The 27,942-nt window shown below is 35.8% G+C and overlaps 1 protein-coding gene across 1 annotated transcript in view; it reads left to right on the forward strand.

The window, feature by feature from the left end:
* The window catches only part of SLIT2 (slit homolog 2 (Drosophila)), a 114,625-nt gene that overhangs the window by 58,721 nt on the left and 27,962 nt on the right, over positions 1–27,942 (forward strand). Inside the window, exons 16-28 of the mRNA XM_010153901.1 lie at positions 1,877–2,020; positions 3,482–3,625; positions 4,760–4,926; positions 5,204–5,336; positions 8,716–8,784; positions 11,254–11,325; positions 11,510–11,581; positions 12,952–13,023; positions 15,459–15,622; positions 21,339–21,463; positions 21,598–21,695; positions 23,105–23,244; positions 27,254–27,280. Of these exons, the coding sequence (XP_010152203.1) occupies positions 1,877–2,020; positions 3,482–3,625; positions 4,760–4,926; positions 5,204–5,336; positions 8,716–8,784; positions 11,254–11,325; positions 11,510–11,581; positions 12,952–13,023; positions 15,459–15,622; positions 21,339–21,463; positions 21,598–21,695; positions 23,105–23,244; positions 27,254–27,280 (1,427 nt within the window). The remainder of the gene's footprint in view (positions 1–1,876; positions 2,021–3,481; positions 3,626–4,759; positions 4,927–5,203; positions 5,337–8,715; positions 8,785–11,253; positions 11,326–11,509; positions 11,582–12,951; positions 13,024–15,458; positions 15,623–21,338; positions 21,464–21,597; positions 21,696–23,104; positions 23,245–27,253; positions 27,281–27,942) is intronic.

The following is a 27,942-nucleotide window of genomic DNA, read 5'->3' on the forward strand; positions in this document are numbered from 1 at the left end:
TGATGGGCCAACACCAATTATCGTGAGTGCAACAAGGCCAAGTCCTGAGCCCTGCACCTGGGTCACAACAGCCCCATGCAATGCTACAGGCTTGGGGACGGGTGGCTGGAAAGCTGCCCAGCAGAAAAGGACCTGGGGATGTTGGTCAGCAGCTGAATATGAGCCAGTAGTGTGCCCAAGAAGGCTAATGGCATCCTGCGGCCAGCAGGACTAGGGAAGGGATTGTCCCCCTGTACTGGGCACTGGTGAGACCGCACCTCGAATCCTGTGTTCAGTGTTGGGCCCCTCACTACAAGAAAGACATTGAGGTGCTGGAGCGTGTCCAGAGAAGGGCAACGGAGATGGGGAAGGGTCTGGAGCACAAGCCCTGTGAGGAGCAGCTGAGGAAGCTCTGATTGTTTAACCTGGAGAAGAGAAGGCTCAGGGGAAACCTTATCACCCTCTAAAACTACCTGAAAGGAGGTTGTAGGGAAGTGCGTGTTGTTCTCTCAAGTTACAAGTGATAGGACAAAAGGAAATGGCCCCAAGTTGAACAAGGGGAGGTTTAGATTTGATATTGGGAAAAATTTCTTCACTGAAAGGGTTGTCAGGCACTGGAACAGGCTGCCCAGCGAGGTGGTTGAGTCACCATCCCTGGAGGAGTTTAAAAGATGTGTAGATGGGACATGGTTTAGTGGTAGATGTGGCAGTGTTAGCTTAATGGTTAGACTTGATGATCTTAAAAGTCCTTTCCAACCTAAACGATTCTGATTGTATCCCTCATCACTGGCAAGGTTTACATTAAATTACAGCTAGGCTAGAGATGACTAGTCAGCACTCAAGATTAAGCCACAACTTATTTTCTGTCTGTCTTAGATAATGGCACCAGTTCATTCTGGCAAGTATATGAATTTTTGTTCTAACAAATAGTATCTTTCTTGATTTGAACAATTAAAAGTTGCATCAAATGTTTGGGCTTTCTTCCCAAGAGGATTTCATCAGAAGGGTTTTAGCTTCACTTAATTCAACATGGCCTCAGACTGTTTTTAGGAGGTTTTTTTAAATCATTGGTGTATTATACCATTGTTTAGTGTGTAGATATGTACTTCTGTAATATGTGTAAATAGTTATATGCAACAAAGAAAATGAAAGGAGGCAAGAATAATATGAAAAATCTTTAAGAAAGGTTGTTGAGTATGTATGGTTTTGTATATACAATACAGATATGCCCTAACTAAAACCAGCGCAAGACACTATCCATTTGGGCTGTAATTCCCATATTTCAACTAAAAACCAGACACACTAAATATTTTGTCAGTATTTTAGGTCGTTTTCCCACATTTCGATGTGCTTTGCATGCAAATTGCAGATAAATGAACTATCTTGCTTATAAATCCTGCTTTTTAACTCATGTCATAAATGATTAACATTTCATGTACTGTTTACATTCACACATTTCATTTACATATGTTGCTGTTTATACTGTTTTCTTGTATTTATGTCTACTGAGCTGAAATAAAGAAATCAGTGTGGTTAGTTGTGCTGGTACTTGCAGTGTATCATTTTCCTATTAATTCGTCTGGAGACGTGAAAAAAATATACAGTCACTGACAAGATTCAAAATTATGTAAAGATGTTCTTGTTTGGTAGCAGCATGGACTGAGTAATTGCCATTATTTAAAAACATCCTCCAAAGATTCCTTTAAAAATCTTTACTTCTTCAGTTAGCAGGGCATTGAATTTTGCTTTTATTGGTTCAAAGCTGAACAATACATTCATTGCTTTTACACAATAAGTCAGTATCTTGAAATCTATGCAGTCTGCAGCATTTAACAGTTATATATAGGTATTTAAAAAAAGAAAACATGGTTTTTCTGTTTCTCCTAATGTATAATAGAAACTTGAGCAATAACAAGATTACAGATATTGAAGAAGGAGCATTTGATGGAGCCTCTGGTGTGAATGAACTATTGCTCACTAGCAACCGCTTGGAAAGTGTTCGACACAAAATGTTCAAAGGACTAGAAAGTCTGAAAACACTGTAAGTGTAATTATTTGTGTGGTTTTAGTCTTCCTTTTTGCCAGATGTTTTTTAAAGTAGTATTCTATCTGTCCTGAAAAATAAAATATTTTTGAGGATTAGCTATGTATTATTCAAGTATATCTTAGTTTTTGTTCCTATTGTACAAGAAGTTATTATGCATTACATGAATTCATTAATTATTAACTATGCATATAATGTAGCTGAATTTTGTCATTGTACTTACTTGGCTATAGAAATTATGAGTCCTCTAAAATGATGAAGCAGTTGAGAATGGATAAACATCCAACTGCAGAAAAGGAAATAGGAATAATCATCTGCTTCAAAGTAACAGAATTTTGCATGGAAATTACACGTTTTACGTAATGGAGTCTGATTCAATTCAGCTCAGCTATTACTGGGAATTTTGCTAGAAAGAAAAATGATTCTAGTGGATATTGAAATGTGGGAAATGATTCTCTCCTAAGTAATTTTAATGTCATTTCAACAGTAAAGGGAGGAGTAAAAGCACTATAGCTTGAACTCATTTCATTCTTTCCATAAAGGCAGTTTAGCTCTTTCCACTAAAAAAAATGATGTTTATACAATCCACAGCTTCTTGGCCTTCTTCAGAGAGCCTGTCCTTCTGATCAGCAGAGCAGAGCCAAGATTAAATGGTCTTTGGGGCTTCAGCTATCCATAGACATTAGGTATTTTTAATAAATCAGGCCTATCATTTCTAACTTTGCATTTAAAGCTGCTAAAATTGTTAGAAGCACCTATTCTGAGACAAAAGCATGGAGAGAAATATTCATTTATTGATGGACAGATAGGAGAACAGCAAACTTCCAAGCTTGTATCTTTTACAGAAACATGAGAGATTTTAGAATAGCATTCCTCCTTAGTAATCTGAAATTTGTACTGAATCTTAGAGTCATGCTGAGGAGGACTCAGGGTAGCCTGATTTCATTTAATTGGAATGCTTGAGAATGTAGTAAAAGTGGTTTCTAGAATTTATCCTAAGAAAACTCATGTTGAAGGGGCCTCAGGAGGAGGTCGGCTATACAACCTTCTGCTCCAGGGGAATAGTTCTGGAGTCATTAGGCTTGCAAGTATGAAAAGGGGGCTGCTGTGTATCTGTGATATGGGCCATTTCAATCAATTTAATTTATTGTCAATTAATAAATTCATAATTACGGATTCTGTTATTGGAAAGAAAATAAACCACAAATGCTTATGTGAAACACCCCTTGCCTCTGTGAAACCTACCCACCCATCTTCCTGTATCATAGTCCCCTCCATGCACACTGTGTTCAGTCCCGTCAGTGAGGTGACAGGCAGCACAGAGGTCACTGCTTTTGTGGTTCCTCCACCGATAGCAGTCCTTTTGGAGTCATACCTCTTCGCCCTTGCTCAGTCCACCACTTCAGCTCCAGCCCCTGCTCGGGATAAGCTAAGAAATGCCAATCCTTCCTTTCGCAGGATGTTGAGGAGCAACCGCGTGAGCTGTGTGGGAAACGACAGCTTCACGGGCCTGAGCTCAGTCCGCCTGCTCTCGCTGTATGACAACCAGATCACCACTGTCGCACCCGGCTCCTTCGATACACTGCATTCGCTCTCTACGTTGTAAGTCACGCTTGTGTTGTACCTTACCCAAATTTAAACCTCTGACTATTTAGGGACGTTTCTGTTAATAGTTTATGGTATAATTCCACAGCGTGAGGTAAAATTAAGGGGAAAAAAAGAGTTTTGAGAAAGTTTATTTTCTGGACCGTCTTGGACACATGAAGAGTATGTTTTCATGGTGCTCTTTGATGCAGTGTTAGGCTGGTTTCCAGAAGTGCCTCAGAAGGCATGAAAACCTTCCTGCTCACCCCGCTCACAGAAGCCCACTGATCTGAACCAGGGTATAAAGCCACATTTTGGGTAGGCATTGCACAATTGCAGCTGGTCGAATCACCATGTTGTCTGTGTTTCTGCACTCTGCCAGCCCATTGTTATTTTAAATTGTCTGAGCTTACTGAAGATCTTAATTCATACATGTTTTATAATGAAGCTTTATTTCATTTTCTATAAAACAAAGCATCCCTTTTTGTATTTAAACTTGATGTAATTTAAGGGAAGGAAAAATGGTGAGCAAAGCTACCGCTCAGTTTACAGAAGAAATGATTTTTGTAGGTATCATCATTCAGGAAAGTACTTAATCCTCTTTTTACATAAAAAGTGACACTTTGTACCAAGTGACTAATTTGTGCATATTAAGGATGGCATGTTTATAAATAATGGAATTGTCGATAGGTTTGTGCTGAACTAAGGAGATGCCAAAAGTACTGAGACTTGTAGAAGTAAATTCATTTTTATAACTGGCATGTAATCAACTTAGCTGTCACTTCAGATAGGAAACTTATTCTCTGGAGCAAATAAAAGATGGAAATCTTGAGATGACAAATTAATGGAATAGCTGTTGTCAGGTTAAAGCTAATAATGTAAAGTAATCAGCCTTCATCTCTATATGAAATTATTGCATTATCAGTACAGTAGCTTGACAACAAGTCAGGTCTTTGACAGTTTTAAATTATTTCTAAACGAGTTACATCAACATTCACCACACAGCACCTAAATTACAGCTTTCACCTATGGTTTGTACATAGTATTGTTTGAAGAATGGTATTTAAGCTTAGCTTTTTGAAAATAGAAATAAAGTACTTTTAGGATGAAAAAAATGGTGTCATCTATACCAAACTCTCCTGTGGTTCTCAGAAACCTCTTGGCCAATCCTTTCAACTGCAACTGCCATCTCGCGTGGCTTGGAGACTGGCTAAGGAAGAAACGCATTGTGACGGGAAACCCTCGCTGCCAAAAACCGTATTTCCTCAAAGAGATCCCTATCCAGGATGTGGCAATTCAGGATTTTACCTGTGACGATGGTAAGAAAATCAACATATATTTTGTTTTAGTATCTTTCATTTAACTATTGTTCTTTCTTTCTTTTTTTAATTTTTTTTTTACCTAGTAAAACGGCATTGTATGAAATAAAGCATCACTTTAAATGTAAATTCTTGGAGCAATGGTTTACAGAGATGACAATGTTTTCCCTACCCTGAAACATCATAATGTAGAAATACCGTGTTTGCTTGTAGTATTGCTAATACTGAAGTGACATTTGTATAGCAAGTTTAACATCTGTGTGTTTTTATTAACCAGGTAATGATGACAATAGCTGCTCTCCACTGTCCCGCTGTCCTGCAGAATGTACTTGTCTAGACACAGTAGTTCGCTGCAGCAACAAAGGCCTAAAAGCTTTGCCTAAAGGCATCCCAAAAGATGTAACTGAACTGTAAGTAGCATACTTTTTTCTTTTTTATGAAGATCAATATCAGATTTATATTGTCGGGTTCAGGAAATAGAGGAGAAGAAAATGAAGAATTAGTTTCAGTAGATGCGTTGAAATTTATTAATGTGCTGCTTTATAGATCTAAAGACTTGCACAGTATTTTGAGAAATTCGAGTTTAAGTTTGAATTATCAGTGCACTGTAAGTTCCCAAACACTCTGAGAACTCTCTGTTACTGAATATATATTTATATAAAATTGTAATCACTTCTAGAATTTATGTCCTCAACACTGAACCATCATATCACTGAATGTAGATATATTATGGGCAACTGAACCTGATTAATCTACAGTTGCTGTTTTGGAAAGAATGAAGAAGTTCAATTACATGAAAAAGCAAAAGCAAAACAATCTATTAATGTGTTTGTGTATCTTCATAATAAACATGGGTTTGTGATATTTCAAAAAGACTGATTTTAATACAAAGTCTTACTTTTCATATAGACAGTCATACAATCTGGGATATTTTATTAATCTCTTGATACCCTTTGACAAATGGTGAAGATTGCATTTTATGAAAAGATACAATTTGAATATGCAGATGGACAGAAACATTGATATAAAAATAGCTTGCTACCTCACGTTTTGTTTGAAGATAATAACTGAATAAGCTCCTCCTAAGACTAGATGAGTCAATTTTTATGCATTATGAAGCAGAAAATATAAACCTAAAAATTGGGTTATTTATCTGGTTTGAATCTTGATCAGATAGGTCACCACATAGAAATAGAAAGAAATCATTGATAAGATGATTTTACATCTTTTTTACATCATTTTACAAGAGCCGGTAGTGATAGGACAAGGGGTAATGGGTATAAATGGAAATCAGGGAGGTTTAGATTAGATATCAGGAAGAAATTCTTCACAGAGAGGGTGGTGAGGCACTGGAACAGGTTGCCCAGAGATGTTGTGGATGCCCCATCCCTGGATGTCTTCAAGGCCAGGCTGGATGGGGCTTTGAGCAACATGATCTAGTGGAAGGTGTCCCGGCCCATGGCAGGGGGGTTGGAACTAGATGATCTTTAAGGTCCCTTCCAACCCAAACCATTCTATGATTCTATGATTCTATGGTAAGAAAAAAAGTCTATGTTCAGTGTTACATTAGGTAAAATTATGTTTAATGTTACATTATTAGGGTTTATGTTACATATGGCAAGTATTTAATATTAAATGACTAATGCTTCATAATGACTGAATAATGAAGTGCTTTTTCAGAAGACCATAACTGTTTATCTTAAGTCACTAAAACAGTTTTATTGTTTCATCATTTGGTATTATATAGAAGACTCTGAAATGTCTACCACTAGTTTGGTGCTTAATAGCATCCAAAAGGCTTTAGTCATTAATTAAGAAATTATTGAGAAGTCAAACTATCTCACAGCTATATAAACCTATAACTTACTTCATTAGGTTTTGCTGGTTTGTTGGGGTTTTTTCTTGAATAGAAGATGACTTAATTAAATATTGTCTGGCCTATTAAATACAATTTGACAATGTAAGGGCACCAATGCAATGTAAAATTAAGCAGCTAAAGAGAGGTACTTTTGGAAATGCAAGTGCAACCCTGACTGTGACTGAAAACTCATTTGTGTATAATTTTGTATGCTTTAATTAGTGTCTAAGCATGCAAATTAGCATATTTTTCAAAAGGATAATGGAGGTGGTTCCTGTTAGCAGTTGCATACTGATTGATTCTTCTTGTTCATTAGCATGCATAAGCCTTTTAAGATGTATTCTTCATGTGTGTTATAAAATATCTTAATAGTTGCTTCATTTGAACAAGGAGACATTTTTATCAGCCAAGTGGATACTTGTAGTACTTCAGTTCTAATGAAGCTAAAGCAATATATCCTAATTTATCTGTCGATAAAAGAATTTTCTTAGAATATTTAGTCCTTCAAAAAGTTTAATTGTTGTTGGTTTCTTTTTTAATAATTATGTATATGAGCCCATGCTCCATTCACCACCATTTATGTAATTAACATTGTGTAAACATAAGACTTGTTGAGACATGTATTTTGGATTTTGCAAGCAGCCCTAAGGAAGGCATGGTCCAAGGGCAGGGTGGGGATGGGGGAGGAAATAAAAGAAAGAAAAAGCTTTTTTGTTAGATGTAGATAGTTATTAAGTTTAACTGTGATTCAGCCAATCCGTTTAGTCAAGACTAAAGTTTCCAAAGATGCTGCAGCATACTTAAGGAAGTTAAGCTCAAAATTAATCTAAGAATGTCTCTGTCAGAGAGCACTCTGGATGGCTGAAATATCTTCTTTGCATAGGGATAATGAGGGTGTAGTTTTTACTTGGGTTCCAGGAGATCCGAGTAATGTCATCCTAATACCGCCATCAGCAAGTCATTTGCCCCAGTTGAGAAAATAAAGACCTTTAATCTTCCTGAAAGTAACTGCTCCACTTCAGAGAATCAGGTAAATTCAGCACTTATGTCTAAACTACTTGCCCTGGTTCCATGAAGAGCCCCTCCACTTGCCCTTTGTAATGACTGGCTGCACACTGGAAGGTTTTTAGGCAAGGCTTGTTACCGTCCTTTGCCCGTAACTCAGGTGCCGATACAGTTGGTTGGCCCTGCACCTGTTACTCAAAGGATGAACAAGCCTGTTAGTGAGAATTATGAGCATGAAAGCAGAGCAAGCAATATCATACAGGAGCTGTAAACTTACAATGAGGAAAAAAATAAACCAAAAACAAAACCAAAAAACCTTTTCTATTGAAAGGTAATTGATGACTGTCTTTAGTCCCTAACGTACTCCATAGGAACAGGCTTATAGTATGTCATGCCTGATATATCATGAGATATACAGGGAGAAATTAGGTAAGGTGACCTGAACTGTAGGCATGACAAATGAATTTGTTCTTAGCGCTGGGACCAGCTCTTAATGTTTCTACTGTAAAGGACCACCTCTGCAATGTCAGGGTCTGTTTCTGTTTAGGATAGCTCAAAATCCACATTCAGTGTGACTTGTAGGAGTCAGATTTACTTTCTATCTGCAGATGTCTGTGAAAAAAAGATGAAAAAGCATTTTTGCAAAGACTTCAAGAAATAATAGAAAGTACTATGTAACAGTTGTTTGTTATTACTGTTATTTCATAATATTCATAATATCTGCTATGCTAGCATTTGGATCTTAGGCTACAGGTTCTCAGTTGTGTCTCTAAAAACCAAAATTTGTAAGCAAGGTTTCATATAAAACAGAAATACTATGTATTCATTTGCTATTAACTTTACTGTTGGATTCTAAGATTAGTGGATGAAGATGCTATTGTTTTAATTAAAAAAATAATGCTCTGTGCTTTATTTTCCCCTTTTAGTTATTTGGATGGAAATCAGTTTACCCTTGTTCCAAAAGAGCTTTCCAACTACAAGCATTTAACTCTCATGTAAGTAGCTTTAGAGCAACATTCTTTACTGGAAAGAAAAAAAAACCCAAACCAGACCAAAAAACCCTATTCCATTTTACCTGAGTTTAGTTATAAGAAATTTTACCCATAAAATGTATCATATCTTTTAGAAAATGTAATAACCAACCACATTTTATAATGGGATATTTTATTCTACTTATCACATTCTACATATAATATACTCAATCATGTTTCATAAACAGGTATTTCATTCCTGTGATTGCATCACAAGCAGAAGTTATAAGCAGAAGTTAGGTTAAGCAGGTTAAGGTTAAGTTAGGTTAAGAAGATTAAGCAGAGGTTATAGTTAACCTGAAGAGAGGTGTAAGGTCTTAAAAAATATGTTAGGGTAATACAGCATTTTTTTGTGCAGCTCCATAACATCAGTAGAATCATTTCATTTACAAAAGAAACATTCTGTGGTATGCTTCTCTGCATGGTATGCTTCACATAGGAGTAGTACATGCAGCTGTTGTAAAACTTGAATGTAGCCCCTTGTGGTTTTCCCACAACATATGGTTTAATGACTATTAGCAAGAGAGCTTGTCTCGAATGCCTTACTCCCATCTCTGTTGCTGACTCACTCTGTGATTTGAGTCAAATCACTAGCTGCTCTAAAATTTATTACCTCTACTTTGTGAATGATTTGAATATGACTTCTGTAGCTTGTAAGAGTACAGTGAGAGAAACAGGAAGACTGTCGATGTAAATGCCTGTAATTCCATGGCCTTTGTTAGGACTATAAAAATTTATACCAGCTGAGGTTGAACTGTGTAACATTCTGAAAGCGGTTAGTGGTTTCATTATAATCAGAATAAAAAGTGGAGGGGAGTAACAAAATCCCTTGAATTTCTTTTTAACTGGTTTTAGGACTTTGCTGCAAAAATTGAAAATGGTTTCGCATTCAAAAAGAAGAACTTGATTTCCTTTATTTACCTCATACTAGACAAAAGTGGTCACAGTCACAATTTAGAAAAAAACATGTTGCCAGAACTTTTTTGTATTTTGCAAATAACATCAGGAAAAAAACTTGTAATATGATGAAATGTATACAGCATAGAACCTATAGGAAATCTTTGTGGATTGTTTGAGTTATACAAGATCTAACTTGCAGCACAGAGAAAATGCAAACTTTGGAACCTGAGTACAAGAGGCAAGCATATAAATTGGACTGTGTGCAGTAATAGTATCAGTGGAGACTGGATATATGTCTAGAGATGAGGTTAAATAGAGGCAAGGCTTCCATCACAGAGGTTAGGTACTCATAGTCCATTTTTGACCAACGGCCGGAAATCATATAACTTTACCTCCTAATCAGAAAATACACACAAACAATTTAGCAGACAAATGTAATACAGTAGATTATAGATGAACAGTAAACAAAAGGCAGGTAAGATTAGTATTAACAGTCTATCAGACCTGTGCGGTACATTGTAGTTTCTTCTGAATGCATCCTCATACTGCTGTTTCGAGGTTGAGAATGTTTTTCTGCTGTGTTTGGAAAACCAAAACACTGTGCATCTGTGGCCAAACAAGGAATTACATAAAAGTCTCCCAATTTCCAGATTAACAAGGGAAATTATATCTGACTTTTTTCCAGTTTTGGATAGATCTGTTACACTTGCCTAGCATGTTTATTATTATGAGTTAGGTTTCTTAGAGGCTTTCACAAAATTCCAAGCAGAGAAATATGTATACTGCATAGCTATTCAACAGTAAGTTAAAATATCAAGGAAATAATGGAAACGAATGCTGTATTTCACCACAAAATAGAGTAAACAATAGTGAAATAGTCAACATAAAATGAAAACTAAAGCCCAACATGAGAATAAAGAGCAAGTAAAATTCACATTTAATACAGCTTCTTCAAAGCTTCTTTGAAGCTACCATCTTTGAAGCTACCATCATGCCACTCCAGCTTCCATCATACTTATGCTTAAGATTTTATTCATTAGAATATTGAACAACAAGAAAGATGTTAAGGCTTTGTCTATAAACCTTAGATAGTGTTCTTTATAATAATAGCTCTGGGCTTTCATGTCTTCAGCATATAAGTGTTAAGTAGAGTATTAGATGATATTTACTCAGCTGTCATTAGGGACATGACTTGAATGATTTCTGCTTTAAAACATCACTTTCGTTTCTATACTTGTGTTCATGTAGAATTGCATTATTAACTCAGTAGCATGATGGATATTGCTGTTGTGTAAGAATGCATTGCGCTGCTTCCTCATCTGTGTTGAAATGAAAATGCTTTTCATTGATCAAGCTAAACACTTGCTGGGCTTGTATATGGCATGTGAAAATAAAAATATGTGCTGCTTTAAATATTGATACCAATGATGATGCTACTTCTACTAATAAAAATAATGTGTCAGTTTAACTTGCAGTGTTTCAGGACTTGGGCAGTGATGTTAAGGTCTGAATTTCTGAATTTATTTTTTATAGAGATTTAAGTAACAACAGAATCAGCACTCTTTCTAATCAGAGCTTCAGCAACATGACTCAGCTGCTCACCTTGTAAGTTTAAACATGTAACAGTGACTCTTTGGAAGCATTTTAGTGGGGGTCTTGCTTGTTGTGGAGGCTGTAAAATAACTCGTATCCTAACTAGCTATGCGTGCAAAACACTGGTTTTGGTCATGCTCTGCATTCTTTACTGAATGGCTGATACACTTGCTGACAGTATTTTATATACTTCCAGAATTCTTAGTTACAACCGCCTGAGGTGTATCCCTGCACGGACTTTTGATGGGTTGAAATCACTTAGGTTGTTGTAAGTATTATTTTTTTAACCATTTCTATTTTTCCAGAATTTTTATTTGTGTACAGCAGATAGCAAATCTGTAGGTAGTTAGTAGATTTTAAAACATATCAAGTATTTGAGAAGTGATAATTACATAGCCTTAAAAATCTAGAGTGGCTTTATTCTGGGGAAGTGCATTCTCAGAACACTGCAGAAGAAGTCATATGTCCCTGGAAAACATTGCATATACAGACATACACTTTTTTCTGCTTATTATTCTTGGCTTTATTTCTTTTTTGTGTTATGTTCATGTTAGAAGCATTGTAGTCTAACAAAATTCCATATACAGAGATTCCTCAGTATACATGAGAGAGTTTTGCAGTTGAATTTTGAGTATTTTTATTCCAGTAATAAATTTCTTTCTTTGTTGTTTCATTTAATATGGGAGTATTTCCAAAACCAGTACATCATGGTTAACTATTGAAAATCAATAAAATTAATTTTTGTTTCCAAGAAAAGTTTCCATTTTACCACTACAAAAAACATGGTTGAAAGGGCACGAAAAGGGAGTAAAGGAAAATAAAGAACAGTCCATCTAGTTTACAGGTTCATTTTGTCATTAAAAAAACGCAAGCAGAAAACTGCAAAAATTCTTTCTCAGAAGTCCCCAGCAGAACATGTAATTTTTGCCTCCATTTAGGTAGTTTATAACCATTTAATAGCTTTGTTGGATTAAATGTCTCATGCATGGCATTATTTAAGTTTGCTCGCATAACATCAATTATTTTATATAAATAGGGATAATTTCAAGAACCATAATTTTGTATGTGTTAGATATACATGTAAATGAATTAATTTATAGAAAAGGAAAGAGTTTTTTGTGCAGGTTTACTACAGGAGACATTATACTTGTCTTGGTATTGATGCCTAATAAGATCTTTAGTTCTTTAACTTTACTATCAAATTAGGGACACAACCTTAATACTTATATTAATGAACAGACAATGCCTGTATTTTCCTTGAATCCATGAAAGATTAAAAATAAATATGAACAAAATTGTTGGGAATTTTAGGGAATTGCTGAAAAATCAGAAATAATAACTCTCTTGCTGTCCCTAAATCCAGTCAGTACTTTCCTGAAGTGTGCCTACTTTATCTAAGCTTTATTCTTGAAATTTAAAGAGAATCACATTATTAACATTTCTTATGACAATTCAGGATGAAAAAAATCAAATGATGAGTAGACTGCCAGTTAGATCTTAAGGAAAAAAAAAAAAAGCTGGAAACACTGAAGGAAAAGAATTATGAAAAGCTGAAAATGCTTTACTAAAGATGAAATTTGCGAAGTTAACCTGCTGATTTTTATGCATATATATGATTAGGCTTATTTTCCTTTTAAGGTCTTTACATGGAAATGATATTTCTGTTGTTCCTGAAGGAGCTTTTAATGATCTTTCAGCATTATCACACCTGTGAGTATACAGATGATAACTGTCTTTTTTTATGTTACATTTAGCAAATTCCATGTAGTTGAACACAGACAAAAGGCAAAGGCCTGCTCTGGAACAAGTTCATGTATCAGTACAGGCTGAGGAGTGGCCAGAGAGCTAGCAGCTCAGCAGCAAAATCCTGGCTCTCCTGGTGGGCAGCAAATTAAACGTCTAGCTGTGTCCTTATGGCAGTGGAGGCTGAAGACACTCTGGGCTGAATTAGAAAGTGAGCAGCCAGGTGATTGAGGATAGTGGTCACTCCCTTCTGCTTGGCCCTAAGGCCACATCTGGAATATGTGTTCAATTTCTCCAGAACAAAGCAGATGTGTATGAACCAGAGCAAATACAGGCTAGAGCTAAGCAAATTTGGGAGGTGGCTGGATTGTACGAGCTCTGAGGAGGGGCTAACTAGCCTGGAGAAGGAGATGCCAAGAAGGGACCTAATAGTCTTTAAGCCTCTAAGGGGATTATGGCAATGATGGTGACAGATGTTTCTCAGGCGTCCACGGTAAAGAATAAGAGTCAACAGTCACAAGCTGCAACAAGGGAAGTTTAATTGAACATAATGAAAAATTCTTCACTATCAGGGTGGTTCAGCTTTGGAACAGGTTACCCAAAGAAGCAGAAGGATCGCCATCCCTGGAGATTTTCAGAGCTCAGCTGGACACAGCCCTGAGCAACCTTGCTCTGACTTTGAAGTGAGACTTGCTTTGTGCAGGAGGGGAGACTAGATGACATCCACAGTGTCCTAAATTAGTCTATGATTCTGTGTCAGTATCTGTTAAGTTGACATTAAATACATGGCATGTGATTTCAGAACACCATTTGAGGCAAAACTTTTCCTGTTTTTACTTTTCAGTTGGAACCTAGATTAGAACAATGTCTGTAAACCTCATTGTATTTATGGATACTTACTGTATCTTTGCTTACAATTGAGGAGTAAGTTGTCCATTGCCTTTCATTATATCTGGTTTTTATGTTTCTGAACAGCTGCAGTTGTTAAAAAATTTCTGCATCTAGTTAGGTATTGGGCATTTACATTTAATTTATCATTTCTCAGAAATTTGATGATACTGATTAAGCTTAAAATCATTGATAATTCATTCAAATGCTACTATTACCTGCCTGAAATATCAGTAAAACATACATAGATTTGATTGTTGTTGCTGCTGTTATTTTTTTTTTTCTTAATAACTACCAGTTATCCTTGCTAACATTCTGATTTTAGCAGAGCAATTGTGTTATCTCTGTTCAGGCTGATGTTTATTCTTGCAGATATGGACTTGACAAATTCTAGGTATTTATCCATGTGGGAAGTTCCCTGTCACTAGGTCTGATTTTTGTAACTGCTCTAACTTAAATCTGACTGAACAAGTATTTGTGTAGCATGTAGCAGTAATTAAGATGGGGCCTTCCTGCTCAGTGTGGCAGAAAAGAGTGTTTCAGCAGCAGTAGTTTCTACCACCTATGCTTGCCAAAGATTTTCTTGTATCTCTGGAAGACCAGCAGATCCAAAGTTGTGGAACAATTTGAAAGATCTGGATAAAGAGGATGTTCTACTATTGCCATTTAACAGTGTGTATACTTGTCAAGATTATGTTTTGAAAGTTCTCCAATTATTGTATTTCTTAAAAGGAACATGCACAGTGTTTCGATCCTCCAAATTAACTACACAACATATCATTGATCTCAGAGTTTTAAGAGTATTTATAGTTTCTAGCAGAGAAAATAGACACTTGAAAAGCCTTTACATAAATTAATTCTGAATATTTCTAGCTAAATTGTTTTTTAACTAAAAAAATCAGATTTATTTAAATAAATTTATTTACTTTCATAATGAGGCAATTCTTAGGTAACTACCAAAAAGCTAGGATAATGTAGTTTTATTTACTTACGCAGTGGAGACCTCTTACAGTATTCTGCACATAGATTTAAGTTCAGTGGGAGAGCTCCAAAGAGGAAATAATAAAATTAAATTTGGAAGCTTAGAAACAGATGGTTTGTACCAGCCTGGGAGCCATAAACTGAAAAGGAAGAATATCAGGGTGGAACTCTGTGGGGGTGCCTTTGGTGCTTCGGAAGAAATACTTTATTCTTACTAACTTAATTTCCCAGAATCAGTTTAATTCTGCTGATGCAGCTGATCTTGGCCATTATATGCCAACGGTGAAACAGAGCTAGTTAGTATTAGCTCTCCAAAGTTCACATGTAACATGGCTAAGAATAGCTGGGTTTCCAAACTAAGTTTACTGCTAAAACTGTCACTGCTTGATTTAGAATGCAAATACAGACCCTTCGTGCTCTTAGGGTCAATTTGGGTGTCCAACCTGTTTTCTGGGTTCTCTTTTCAAAGACAACCGTTTAAAACTTTGTTCCCTTTCTTTTTTTTCTTTTTTTTTTTTTTCTGTTTTCCATAGGGCTATCGGAGCAAATCCTCTTTATTGTGATTGTAACATGCAGTGGCTATCTGACTGGGTAAAATCAGAATACAAAGAACCTGGTATTGCACGTTGTGCTGGTCCTGGAGAAATGGCAGATAAACTTCTTCTCACAACTCCTTCTAAAAAATTTACTTGTCAAGGTACTATTGTTGTTTGTTTCTCTTTGAGCTGTTGGGTTTGAATTTTTACAAATAGTTGAGCTGTGAAATTAGAGTACTGTATGCTCTAAATACATTTGTTATAACATGCTCGCTCAGACTCGTCATCATCCCTCCTCATACTTAGGAATGTAGCCATTGGTTCCATTCAGGACGTGTATTTTAAAGACTTCAATGCCTATTTGTTTTCAAGCAGCAGATGAAGAAAAAAAAGTCTTTGGACTTGCAGTACAGTATTCCTCAGTGCATGGATATACATAGGTACTTGGTACTGTGTTGGTCGTAAACTACAATTTAAACATCTACACTTCCCTTAGTGAAAGAATGTCCTCTGCCTTCAGACTGTTTACAGTAAAATCTGTAAATACATCCATAATCCTTGCAGTCTGCATTATCTCAGTAGTAGATAATTGTATCGATATGTCCAGAATGCTTCCTCTAATATTTCAGAAGAAAATATTTAAAATAAAAAAAACAAATCCAAAAACAGAGATAAAGGTATGTGATTTAGTCTATAAAGGTCTCATTCCTAAAAAGGTGTTTTTTAGGTAACTGTCTGTTAATTCCTAGGTTCTTTTTCTGCCTCTTACTATTTTTCAGTTAGAAAAGTACCTTTTTTGCTCACATGAAGAGAAAACTTGGTTTGTTTTCCTGTTTAATCTTCCTCTATTCCATCCATTTCTCCCTTCTTAAATATTTTGAAAACACAGAAAACTTCTCCTGTACCATCATTTTTCATGGTCCTGATTTAGAAACATCGAAGTTTACAACTGGGGGTGAAAAAAAAAAAACAACCCACCAAACAACAACAACCAAAAAACCACACTCCAACCACCACACACCATAACAGAATTTGTGTGCTTATACTTGTAAGCTCTTACTGATCTTAGTTATTTCTGAGACATCAGGTAGATATGATCTTAAATCTTGTAGAAGTAGCTTATTCTCACAGCCTAGATAGTCTTCAAGCTATTTTGACTTACTCATCTGATAATTTATCTTCAAAGGTGAGCTTAATCCCTTTGCCATTCAACAGGACTTCGTTGAAGTTCGTTTCGTCCAAAGTTGTTCTTTACTGCACATTCATTCTATGCAGTCACAGAATCACAGAATCACGGACTGGTTTGGGTTGGAACGGACCTTAAAGATCATCTAGTTCCAACCCCCCTGCCATGGGCAGGGACACCTTCCACTAGACCAGGTTGCTCAGAGCCACATCCAGCCTGGCTTGAAGACATCCAGGGATGGGGCATCCACAACATCTCTGGGCAACCTGTTCCAGTGCCTCACCACCCTCTCCGGGAAGAATTTCTTCCTGACATCTAACCTAAACCTCCCTGATTTCAATTTATACCCATTACCCCTTGTCCTGTCACTACAGGCCCTTGTAAAAAGTCCCCCCCCAGCTTCCTTGTAGCCCCTTCAGGTACTGGAAGGTGCTGTAAGGTCTCCCTGGAGCCTTCTCTTCTCCAGGCTGAACAAGCCCAGTTCTCGCAGCCTTTCGTCATAGGAGAGGTGCTCCAGCCCTCTGAGCATCTTCGTGGCCTCCTCTGGACTCGCTCCAAGTGGTCAATATCCTTCTGATGTTGAGGGCTCCACAGCTGGACGCAGCACTCCAGGTGGGGTCTCACCAGAGCAGAGTAGAGGGGCAGTCTTCTCTCCTTAAACTTTCTTGTCAACAAAAACCACTTGTGTTGCTTGTGATGCCCGTGAATTGTCTCTCCCTCCAAATCCTTCTTGCAGTTTTTCAACAGTACATCTCTGGGGTCATGCCAGTGTTCATTGCATATGACACTTATCCTGTTGAAATGTCCCCCAGACATTTGCTGGCCAATCCAAGTGTTTTCTCTACAAGCGTGCACTGAATATTATTGCATCTATGCTCTTATTGCACACCGTTGTCGGGATATAAGTGAAAGAATATGTGAATGGACGTGAAGGACATCTGGTTATTTTCCAGCTCTGTCAATTTTAAAAACTCTATGACCCCTGCCTACAATCAATTATGCTTCTCTCAGACAATCCAGAAAGTGTATCTCACTCCCTCTTGCCCAGCAGAAAATATCCTTTATATTATTACGCAGGGTAAGAGCTGCATTTGTTTCTCTTCCAAGAGTGGAGATCTGGTGTTATGGATACCTTGAGAGAACATTATTTTCCTGCCACTGTCCTGTGAAGATGCTCATAATTACAGATTCCAAGTCAGCAGCTTTTCAATGACATGGTGGCCCTGTAAGACATTATGTGTCTGTTACTCAAAGATAAATAATTTTATGTTTTGCTTAAAAATGAACTGCTGAACAGAAATTAGGAAGATGCAATATTCCTACTAGAACCAGAATTTTAGGCAATGAGTGAGAGGACTGTTTTCGGACTACCTGTTGATGGCCAGCTATTGTCTATGTATATTCACAGGGAAAGAAAAAAAAATTCCCTTTTACCAGTGTCTCTGGATTCAATTTGAAGTGAAATGGGTGCTTGAATTTTGCTTACATTATTAATAGTTCCCAATGAAAATGAGCATTTTAGAAAGAGGTCTCATCTCAGTTTTAAAGCTCCATAAAATCAATGTACCTTACTCTAATTTTATTATTTTTTTTATTTTTTTTTTACTCTAGGAATCAGCCCTTAGTATTTTCTTCTTTCAGTTGTTTTTCTAGGTTTATGGGTGTGTTTTTCTTTTTATATGGCCTCTAACAGATTTTTAATCTTTCACCCTCTACTACCCATGCCCTGCTTCTAGAGATTCCAGGGCCTTGTGGTTTTCTGATACCAGGTAAGGTTACAAGTAGATCTGGAATGGGCGATCTGGTTAAGAGCGGACCTTCTGACATTCCTTTTGTGTACCTCAAGCAGTCTTCTTTCCTAAGACACGCATGTTTACTGTTTGTTTTCCCCCCGTGATGAATTTGCAGCTGACCCTTCATGATATAACATTCCATGTATTGTATGAACAGTTTTGTTATTTTTAAAGCCTGGTTTGATGTCTGAAAATTATCTAGCTGAAATTGTTATCTCCACTGTATTGTACTGAAGTTGGTGATTTCATTAGCAGCTTTAGTGTGTGAATTGGCGTAGATACTGATTTTGAGGCTGTATGCAGGAAAGATTAGGAGTCATAAAATGTAAGAGCTCAAAGCTTTTATTGCAACAGGTTTCTCTAGACGTTGGTTTTGAGAGGGTTTGTGTCATTTTTTTCTTGAAAACTGTTAGCAGTGTGTGTGTGTCTATGCCAATAAAATATGGCTAGTTTTTTACTGTTTACAAATAAATAATGTTTATTTTTTCTTTTATTTTGGGGGATTATTGGTTTGGGGTTTTTTTTCCAGTTAGGTCTTACTCAAGAATATATATGTCTGCGATATGAAAAATTAAACAATAGGTTATAAACCCAGTTCTTTTTCATATAGAAGTCATTTTAACAACAGAAAGAGAAAAGGAACAGTATAGTGCAAAGGAAAATGGGTTCCAGAACTGCCTTTTCATTAGACTTTGGTAAAAATATCTGAAACATTTCAATTTTTTGATCTCACAACTGAAGAATGATAAAATGTTATTTTTTCTTGGATACTACGTATATAATAGTTTGAAACAAACGCAACACAAAATCAGATAGAGTGTTGTTTACTATCTTGTTGAGACTTAAGTTCCCATTTTCTAGCTCTCTTTTGGAAGTGCAATTTAGATTGCTAATCCATTTGGGAAAATAACCGTAGTTACTGAATATTTTTTAATTCATGCAGAATAATTAGCATTTTATTGCCCGAGTATGAAAGAGGATAGGGTGTTCCGAATAAACAGTGGAGACAAGGAATCGTAGACTTCTAGGCTACAGCACAGCCTTAGTTCTCTTTTTTTCTTTTTTTCTTCCCCCCCCCCAACCCCCGAAACGTCTAATGTATTCCCACAATAATCAGCAATAGTCTAGAGTACACAGGCAGGACTTTGCAGATGTTAATTCTATGGTGTTTGTTTCAACTCTTCTACTTCTGCTGAAACTTTAATCAGGTATAGATTTCTGTTTCAAAATGAGGAAATGAAGACAAGATTAGTCCTATCCATGTAGATTGCAGGTTTGGCAATGGCCATTTTATCACAGACGACCGTGTTCATCGCTTTGGATTTGCTTGCAAGCTGTGACACAGGAGGATACCAGCAACTTCAGATTTTAAAAAATCAAAAATAAAATGTCAACCTCTCCTTATCTAATACCCCTCACTGTATCCTTCTAATCACATGGCTTCTTTCCATGCTAGCTCCTTTGCAATGACTTATCTGAGATTAATTTTGCAAAGAAAAATAAATTAAGAAATCTAATTTTAAAAAAATCCTGAAGCCCCATATCTCAGTAAAAGGGCCCTGTTAGCCTGGAAAACTTTGTATTCTGGCTCATCTTGAGTAAAACCTGTTATGGAGTAATCAGGCAGTTCCAGCAGTAGGTCTCAGGAGTCTGGGTTTTGTGTCTAGTTATATGAAATCACTGGTTATTCCTTAAAATATACAAATGACCTGAAGTTCGGTTTTTTTCATAAGTGAAATCCAAAACCAAGCTGAAGGCAGTAATGTCATCAGGCACTAGAACTGGAGAGTAAAGAATGTATATTCATTCTCATAATAGGCATTTGGGCTAGTCACCTGTTTTTTATTACAATAATCAAAATTTTTTCTATCACAAAACGTATGAAAATAAAACATTATTGATACACAGGTGATTTCAAATTTTTAACAAATAAACAGTGATTTATTTGGTTGTTTGATACAAAAAAATTAAAAATCTGATGGTTCATAACTTGAAAATTCATCATGAAAAGGCTGTACTAAAATTGTAAACCAACATCAAAATAAACAAATATCTAAAGAACGTTTATATAATAGGGATAAGATTGATGTAGGCCAAAGCTCTAAGTCTGGCTTCTGAAACTTAAGATTTTGTCAATATTCATTTCTGAATTCTGTCCTTATAGTCATAAATGTAACAAACTACACTGCAAGCGTGTATTGTAGCTCTCATTTGCACACAGATTCATGGTACAGTTTGCATTATTTGTGGGCTCAGCTAATGTAGTAATGCATAGAACTGTGACTGACTCCATAAGGGAGGCAAGGTGTAATATAGAGCTATTTATAGTGAGATTGCTTAGACAATGCAATTTACGTTACAATTCACAGGTGTTCAACCAATTTACAGGTAATCTTACTGGTACATTTTGCCATCGCTGTGATGCTGCAGATAAAAAATAAATTAAAACAAAAATACATTAAAAATAGCATTCTCAGTACCATCAAGGAATAATTGCAAACTGTGGTAGCCCTTTTTCTCATAAGCTATTTTTACCCCCTAAAGAGACAAAAGCTGTAATTGTATTCTTCATTTTGTTAATACAAAGGGTAGGTAATTTTCATGGATCACAACTGTACAGATTTCAGAAAATGGGGATATGGGAATCGCTTTGGGGTCAGCTTCTTTGATTTTGGTTTTTGGTTTGGTGTTTTGGGGTTTTTTTCCTTAAAAAAGTTATAATTAAACCAAAATTCCAACCCCAAGTTTATTTGGTCATATCAAAAGAATTAAGGACAGTCTGGCATTCCTTTCATATGGAAACATCAGTGTCTGAATTTTAAAGCAACATGTCAGATGTATGCTGTAAATACAAATTAATGGTTGTTTGTTTCTGACTATCCAATTTGTATTTTTAAGGGCCTGTGGATGTTAATATTCTTGCTAAGTGTAACCCCTGTTTATCAAATCCATGTAAAAATGATGGAACCTGCAACAATGATCCAGTTGACTTCTATAGATGTACTTGCCCATACGGTTTCAAGGTAGGTACTGAATGAAGAGGAAAAAGCTTACTGAAATGTAAGCTTCTCCTTAAAAACCTTTAAGTTTTATTCGGCTCCCTTCCACTAGTGTCTGTATTTTCTTCTCAAATTATAATTGTTGTTCCCTGCACTAGGGTCAAGACTGTGATATTCCCATTCATGCTTGCATTAGTAACCCATGCCACCATGGTGGAACTTGTCATTTGAAAGAAGGAGAAAAAGATGGTTTCTGGTAGGTTGTTTTTTAACTATAATAACAGGATGGAAAACTACTGAGTTGTATATGCTGAAATAATTTTGGTGTTAATGTTTGGGTTCTCTGTGGTAAGCACACCACAAAGGCAGGTTTTCAGTGCTTCTGAAGTTTTCAGAACACGTTCCCATCCTTGGAAAGCTTCTAAAGCTGTTAAACTACTGTTAAAAACAGTAACAAATGATTGTGATTAGTTGAGGCATATCAGGTCAAGACAACATAGTATTGACTCCATTATGCTAATTAATAGCTAGCAAGATCCCTGCTGAAAAAATCTCACAATTCATCTGTTGTCATGTGTATTACTTCAACAGACAGCATGTAAATGATAAAATGTAAATCCCAGTGAAACAGAAAATTAATGATTCATTTGAAACTCACTATGCCAGCAGATAAACATGCTGTGAGCGTTTTAATATTGCGTTATTTAATCACACAGTACAATTACTCTAGATATACTTCATGAATTATGAAATAAAGATCTTTAGCATTCTTATGTGAAATTATTAGTCGTTTAATAATCTACACCTCAAGCTTGTTAGAAATGACACTTCAAAGAGATACAATTCATTATCCTGCAATTCATTATGAAATTATTCTTATTTTTCAATCCAAATTCTGCCCAAAGATTAAATAATATACTATTAAAAAATAAGGATATACATCTTAATATGATGGGTCTAGAATTTAAAGTGATATAGTCATGTCTCACAATTTGACCTTTTTCACTTATTTAAACACTACATGTTTTGAAAATCAAAGCAATCTTGAAATGAAAGCTGCAGAAATTATAGATAGTGCATATTACATGAAAATACATGTGTAGTCCTGTTTGAGTGATCTTTTACATTTATTATCTATTTGGATGTATTTGTTTTGTATAAACATACTTTAAAGAAAAAGAATTAACTGCTTTGAAGAGTTTATACAGGCTTCGTTTCTATATATTAATGCATATATTGTGCATGTAACATTACACAGATCTTTATATTGGTGCATTTCACTGAATTATAGTAGAATACTATTATTACATACTAATCCCTGATTCCACAGTCTTTTCCATGTGTTTAACTTGGAAACAAAAATCACTTTCCATAGAAATATGATCTAATCTTATATTATAGAGGTAGCACGCTTTTCAAAATGAATGTTCAGTGATTTAATTTAAGAAGTTTCTTAAAGATTAAGGCACAAATTTAGAAGCTTTTTTTCTGTAATTAAATTATGAACAGTATTTTGGTAGCGTTTATTAGGTTTTTTTACATATCACCCATTTTCCTTCATGGGACAGTGATTATGAATTATTGTACCTATTAATTAAGGAACTTCTTGTCTGGTCTCTCCTGCTAAAATGTGCATGTGGTTATTTTTTGTTTTCTGTATTACAGGTGCACTTGTGCAGATGGATTTGAAGGTGAAAACTGTGAAGTAAATGTTGATGACTGTGAAGACAATGACTGTGAAAATAATTCTACTTGTGTGGATGGAATTAATAACTACACTTGCCTTTGTCCACCTGAGTATACAGGTAGGAGTATAAGAGATAGTACAGATGATTCGAGAATTCCTAGCAAACAGTAATACTTCTCAGGTTGTAGGTGGATTAGTAATTACTCTGCAATTGACTTGAAGCCAGCTTTCCCTCCATATTTTTCTCCTGTATGATCTCTAGTCAAAAGTAGTCTTAATGCTCACTCAATTCCTATCAGTTTTGAAATTACAGCATTTTGATATTTAAAAGATCATTCAAATTTTATCCCTCCCTAGTGTTTACCTAATCCAGACACCCCAGTGAAGAACCTCTGTAGCTGTAGAAATCTGAAAAATATTCTGCTTTTATTATGTATATATCATGTTACTAATAGGGCAGAAAAGGATCTGTCTGTGCCAGTATTGAACTGAATTTGACACCCCTGGATGCTGTCCTGCCCTCCCTTAGAAACGTTAATGCAGCGTGTGATGCTTTCTGTTCTAGCACAGAACCAAAAACAACAAAAAAGAGATCATTAGAGAGTGTCTACTTGTGTCTGTTGGTTGGCAACCAGGCCAAAGCATTCCTCTCTCTTTGAGACAGAGGGTCTCTTGCCTGCTGTCATCATCGCTGTGGGAATGGAAGAACAGCAACACTGGAGAAGAAGTAGTAGGATCTAGTGTTTAGATTGATCTGTTTTATAGTTTTTTTAAGTGGACAGATCTATTTTCTGTCATCTAGTTGACCACTTGGAGAACACAGAGCTTAAGTTCACTAAACCATGATTTGAAATGCACAAAAAAGAAATGGAAAATCCGCAGTAACTTGTCAATTAACTCTGCTCAGTAATGCTGTATCTTTAATCAATCTATCAAATTTGAGGGCTGGAAAACTGGGAGGAGAGGTGTACTGAATTAACTTCATTTATTGAAAATCCAGTTAACTCCTTTCTAATCCAAGGTATTTCCATCATTATTTCTACAATGTGTTGGATTGCTCAAATGTTTTAGAGTATTTGTGGATGCCCCCTCCCTGGCCATCTTCAAGGCCAGGCTGGATGGGGCTTTGCGCAACCTGGTATTGAAGGTTGTCCCTACCCACGGCAGGGGGGTTGGAACTAGATGGTCTTTAAGGTCCCTTCCAACCCAAACCATTCTGTGATTCTATGTTTCTAATATTCTATTCAAATTTAAAGTCAGTGTTTAAATCTTGGAAACCCATAGTGAGTGAAGAAGATAGAACACAGGTATAAGAAATAAAACTCCATAATCTAACGTATGTATTCATCCAGCACTTGTGCTGGGTAAATGTTTGATAGAAATTTCCCCATACACCATAACCTACAATACCTAAAGCAGTACAGGTTAAAAGTATAAGTAGCCAGAATAAGGTATTTAATAAGTGGATAGTGCACATCTGGAAGAACAAACATAATCTTCTGCTTAGACAAAATACTGTTTTTTCAAGTTCTGATACCTTCATAGCAATCAACAATCCAAGCCTTAGGTAACAGCATCAGTAAGTAGACAGAGGTGTTTCCTGTTTCTCCTCTAACTAGTGTTTCAGCTATATGTGAGTCAAGCTTCAGCTCCCCTGGGATCAATTGCTATCTCCTTTAAAAATGTGTTCAGATACTCCACTGTGTTAGGCTGAAAGAATGCAAACCAAAGTCACATCAGTACTGTATTCCTGTTCTGTTGGTTCATATTAAAAGGTTTCATATATATATTAGTAGACAGTTAATTTTCAAGTGCATTCCTCTTCTGAAGCTCTGCAGGTGTTTTTACCTGTCATTCATGTCTTCATTTTTGAGATAGCTCTAGGTGCTTTTAACTGCTAGAGTCAATAGCTTGCTGTAGTCACAGCATGTCATGGGAGGGACTGTTGTGTATTAAATAATCGTGGAGTGGATAAGAAGGTTTGTTTATATGGGCTAGCCTAAAATGTTAAGTATGCCTTTACATTTCTGTAGTATTGTACTTGAAATGTACATATTAAATTTACAATTGAAACAGAAAATGTAGCATTTCTCTATACATCTATATGGTTAGAGCAAAAAAGGAAGGCATAAGCATTGGTAACATTTTTGATCTTTGTATTGAATCTGTGCTTCTTAAGTCAAAATACAAGAAAGTGTATTTTTTGATTCATAGTTGTGCATAGCTCAAAGGAAAACACTATGAGTTTACATGGCAATTGGTTTTGTTTGTTAACTGTAATTCTTTCAGAAAAAGACATTTGCTTTTACAGATGCAATGTCTGCGTGTAATTGCTACTGAAGTCAGTAGGCGAGAATCTTCTCACCAGCTCTAAAATAAATCAATCTACTTGTAATCAGTACGTTTAGCTGTTCTGTTTTTTAAAAAATGTTGAGAATTTACACTATCTCATTAGTTTTTTTTCAATACCTTACCAAAAACAGACATTTATTTTTTTAAACATATAACACCAGAGCCTCAACTCATTTTATAGATAAATTGGGAAAAAACTTAGCAAAAGTTGAGGTTTTTCATTCAAGAGGATACAGTACGTAATTCTACAATATACTACCTATCTTACAAAGCATCTGAGGATAGGACACAATGTGTGAGATCCTAAGTAATTTTTGAGATGAATTGTGAAGAGAAAATACAAAAGATTGAGCTAATCAAAATATAAATATATTAAGAATATAAAGTAATCTTACAGTTACCTCAACGATGTGTATGAGGTACCAAATTATTTATAGGATATTTTTTTCCTCTGGCCTATAGCCTGATTTGAAAGATGAATTACAGAATCCCTGTACAGTATGGTTACAGTGGTTTTCATGAGGAACTTTGCAAACGTGGATTTTGGTATCTGTTGTAACAGGTTAAAATAAAAAATGCATATTGCTAATGTGTTGGGTTTTTTTAAAAGGTATTTTTCACTAAATGAATTCATGTACTAACTGTGAAACAGTAGGTTAATGATCAGGAAAGCAGGCTTTATATTTAGTAGGTAAAAAGATTTTTAAATTAAAAAATATTTATCTCTAGCTCAGCAATTCCCTGAGCTGTAAGTTGCTGGAGGCTGGGACAACATGCATACCAGGAAAATACCACCATAGACTTATCCTGTTCTCTTTTAACTGTTGGCAATACTTCAAATTGTCTGTGTTCAAGATGTCACAGCATATATGTACTGAATGTGGAAGTGCACCAGCCCAGAATATTTTTCTGGGTGAATGATTATCTGCAATATGCTTTACATCTCAGTAGCACAGTGTTAAGGAAGAAGTCAGCTGAAACCTGCTGTTATGAAATGTAAAAACATTCTTCTTCAAAGTTTCGTTTTCATGTGGACGGCTTGTTAGAATCTCAAATTAACTCTGAAAATACATACAAAGGCTATGAAAAATGTTGTAAAGAACGTTGCAGTGCAAAACCAAACAGTCACTTTTTGACTTTGAAGTACGCAGTGCTGATTTAAAAACAATTTTTAAAAGCTTATTTTGTTGCTTATGAATCAGGAATCCATTTTTCTTGCCTCTGTTAAGATTTATGATTACCTCCACAGTTACAGGTGGGAAGTCAAAGAATGGTATTTGCACTATAATATGAGCTTTCTTAAGATCACAGACTAACTCTGAAACAACAGTCAGCAAATGGTATCAGCGGACACACGGGGTGTCTGATGAAACCCTGAGAAATACATTTAAAATACCTCACTATGTCCTGCACTCTTCAACTTCTCTATTCTCTTAACATTATCATCTCCTTTATTTTAACCTCAGTCTAGTAAACTTCAGGTCATTTTATGTACATTCTATAGATTACAGATGATCATTTCTCTTGCTCATTATCATCAGTCATTAGATCACAGATCTAATTGATCCAGAAGTAAAACCTTTCTTATGCCACCAGCAGCATGTACTTCTTACCTTCTCTGTTTGTTTTGCTCTGCTGTAGGTGAGAGACTGAAGCTTGCTTCATTTTGCTATATCAACCTCTCTGCTGCTATAGTTGTGCATTAGCTTAATGTGCTATGCTGTTGTATTACAATGTAAAAAGTCTCTTGTCTCTTCTGTCTTTGTCACTGCAAGCTGCTAATCTGAATGAAGTGGAAAAAGGTCAGTTGTCTTTTAAGCCTATTTTCCCTTACTTTGGTTTCTCACTTTCCTTTCCTTAAAGGTGCATGGATTTCAGTTCTTACAAATGATCAAATAAATCATATATAGGTATAATTTAGAAAGCTCACTGCAAATCCTCCAATTAGGTACTTGGCCTTTGCTGTCAATACATGTCAGAAGAATGTCATTGAAGATGCAGATCACTGTGCAGGAGTACTTTAATACTACCTTCATTGTCTTTTTTTCAGATGTATTAAAAATTTGTGCAGCCACTGATAGGACTAACAGAAAAGTTTACATGGTGATCTTCTGAAATCTTTATTCTTATCACCTTAAAGATATACCTTGGTTCTGTTCTAATGTATTCTCTGTTTTATAGTACTGTCTTGGTTTTTTTTTTTCTTTGTTAGATTATGCTACTAGAAAATATACTGAAGTATATAATGGCAATCTTAGTCATCATTTCTGTGGCCTTTTTTTGCTGTAAATATCTATAGAATCTAAAATGACCACATTAAGCTGAGGCTGTGGTGCAAGAAATGTAATAGTGGAGCTATTTATGAAACTAACTTTGAGTATTCCTGATTTATTTTGGTTTTCAAGTTTCTGCCTAACACCTATCTCGCTAACAAAGATAAACCATCTTCTGTACAATCTGATCA

This window comes from Eurypyga helias, unplaced genomic scaffold (assembly GCF_000690775.1).
Source record: "Eurypyga helias isolate BGI_N326 unplaced genomic scaffold, ASM69077v1 scaffold6136, whole genome shotgun sequence".
NCBI lineage: Eukaryota > Metazoa > Chordata > Aves > Eurypygiformes > Eurypygidae > Eurypyga > Eurypyga helias.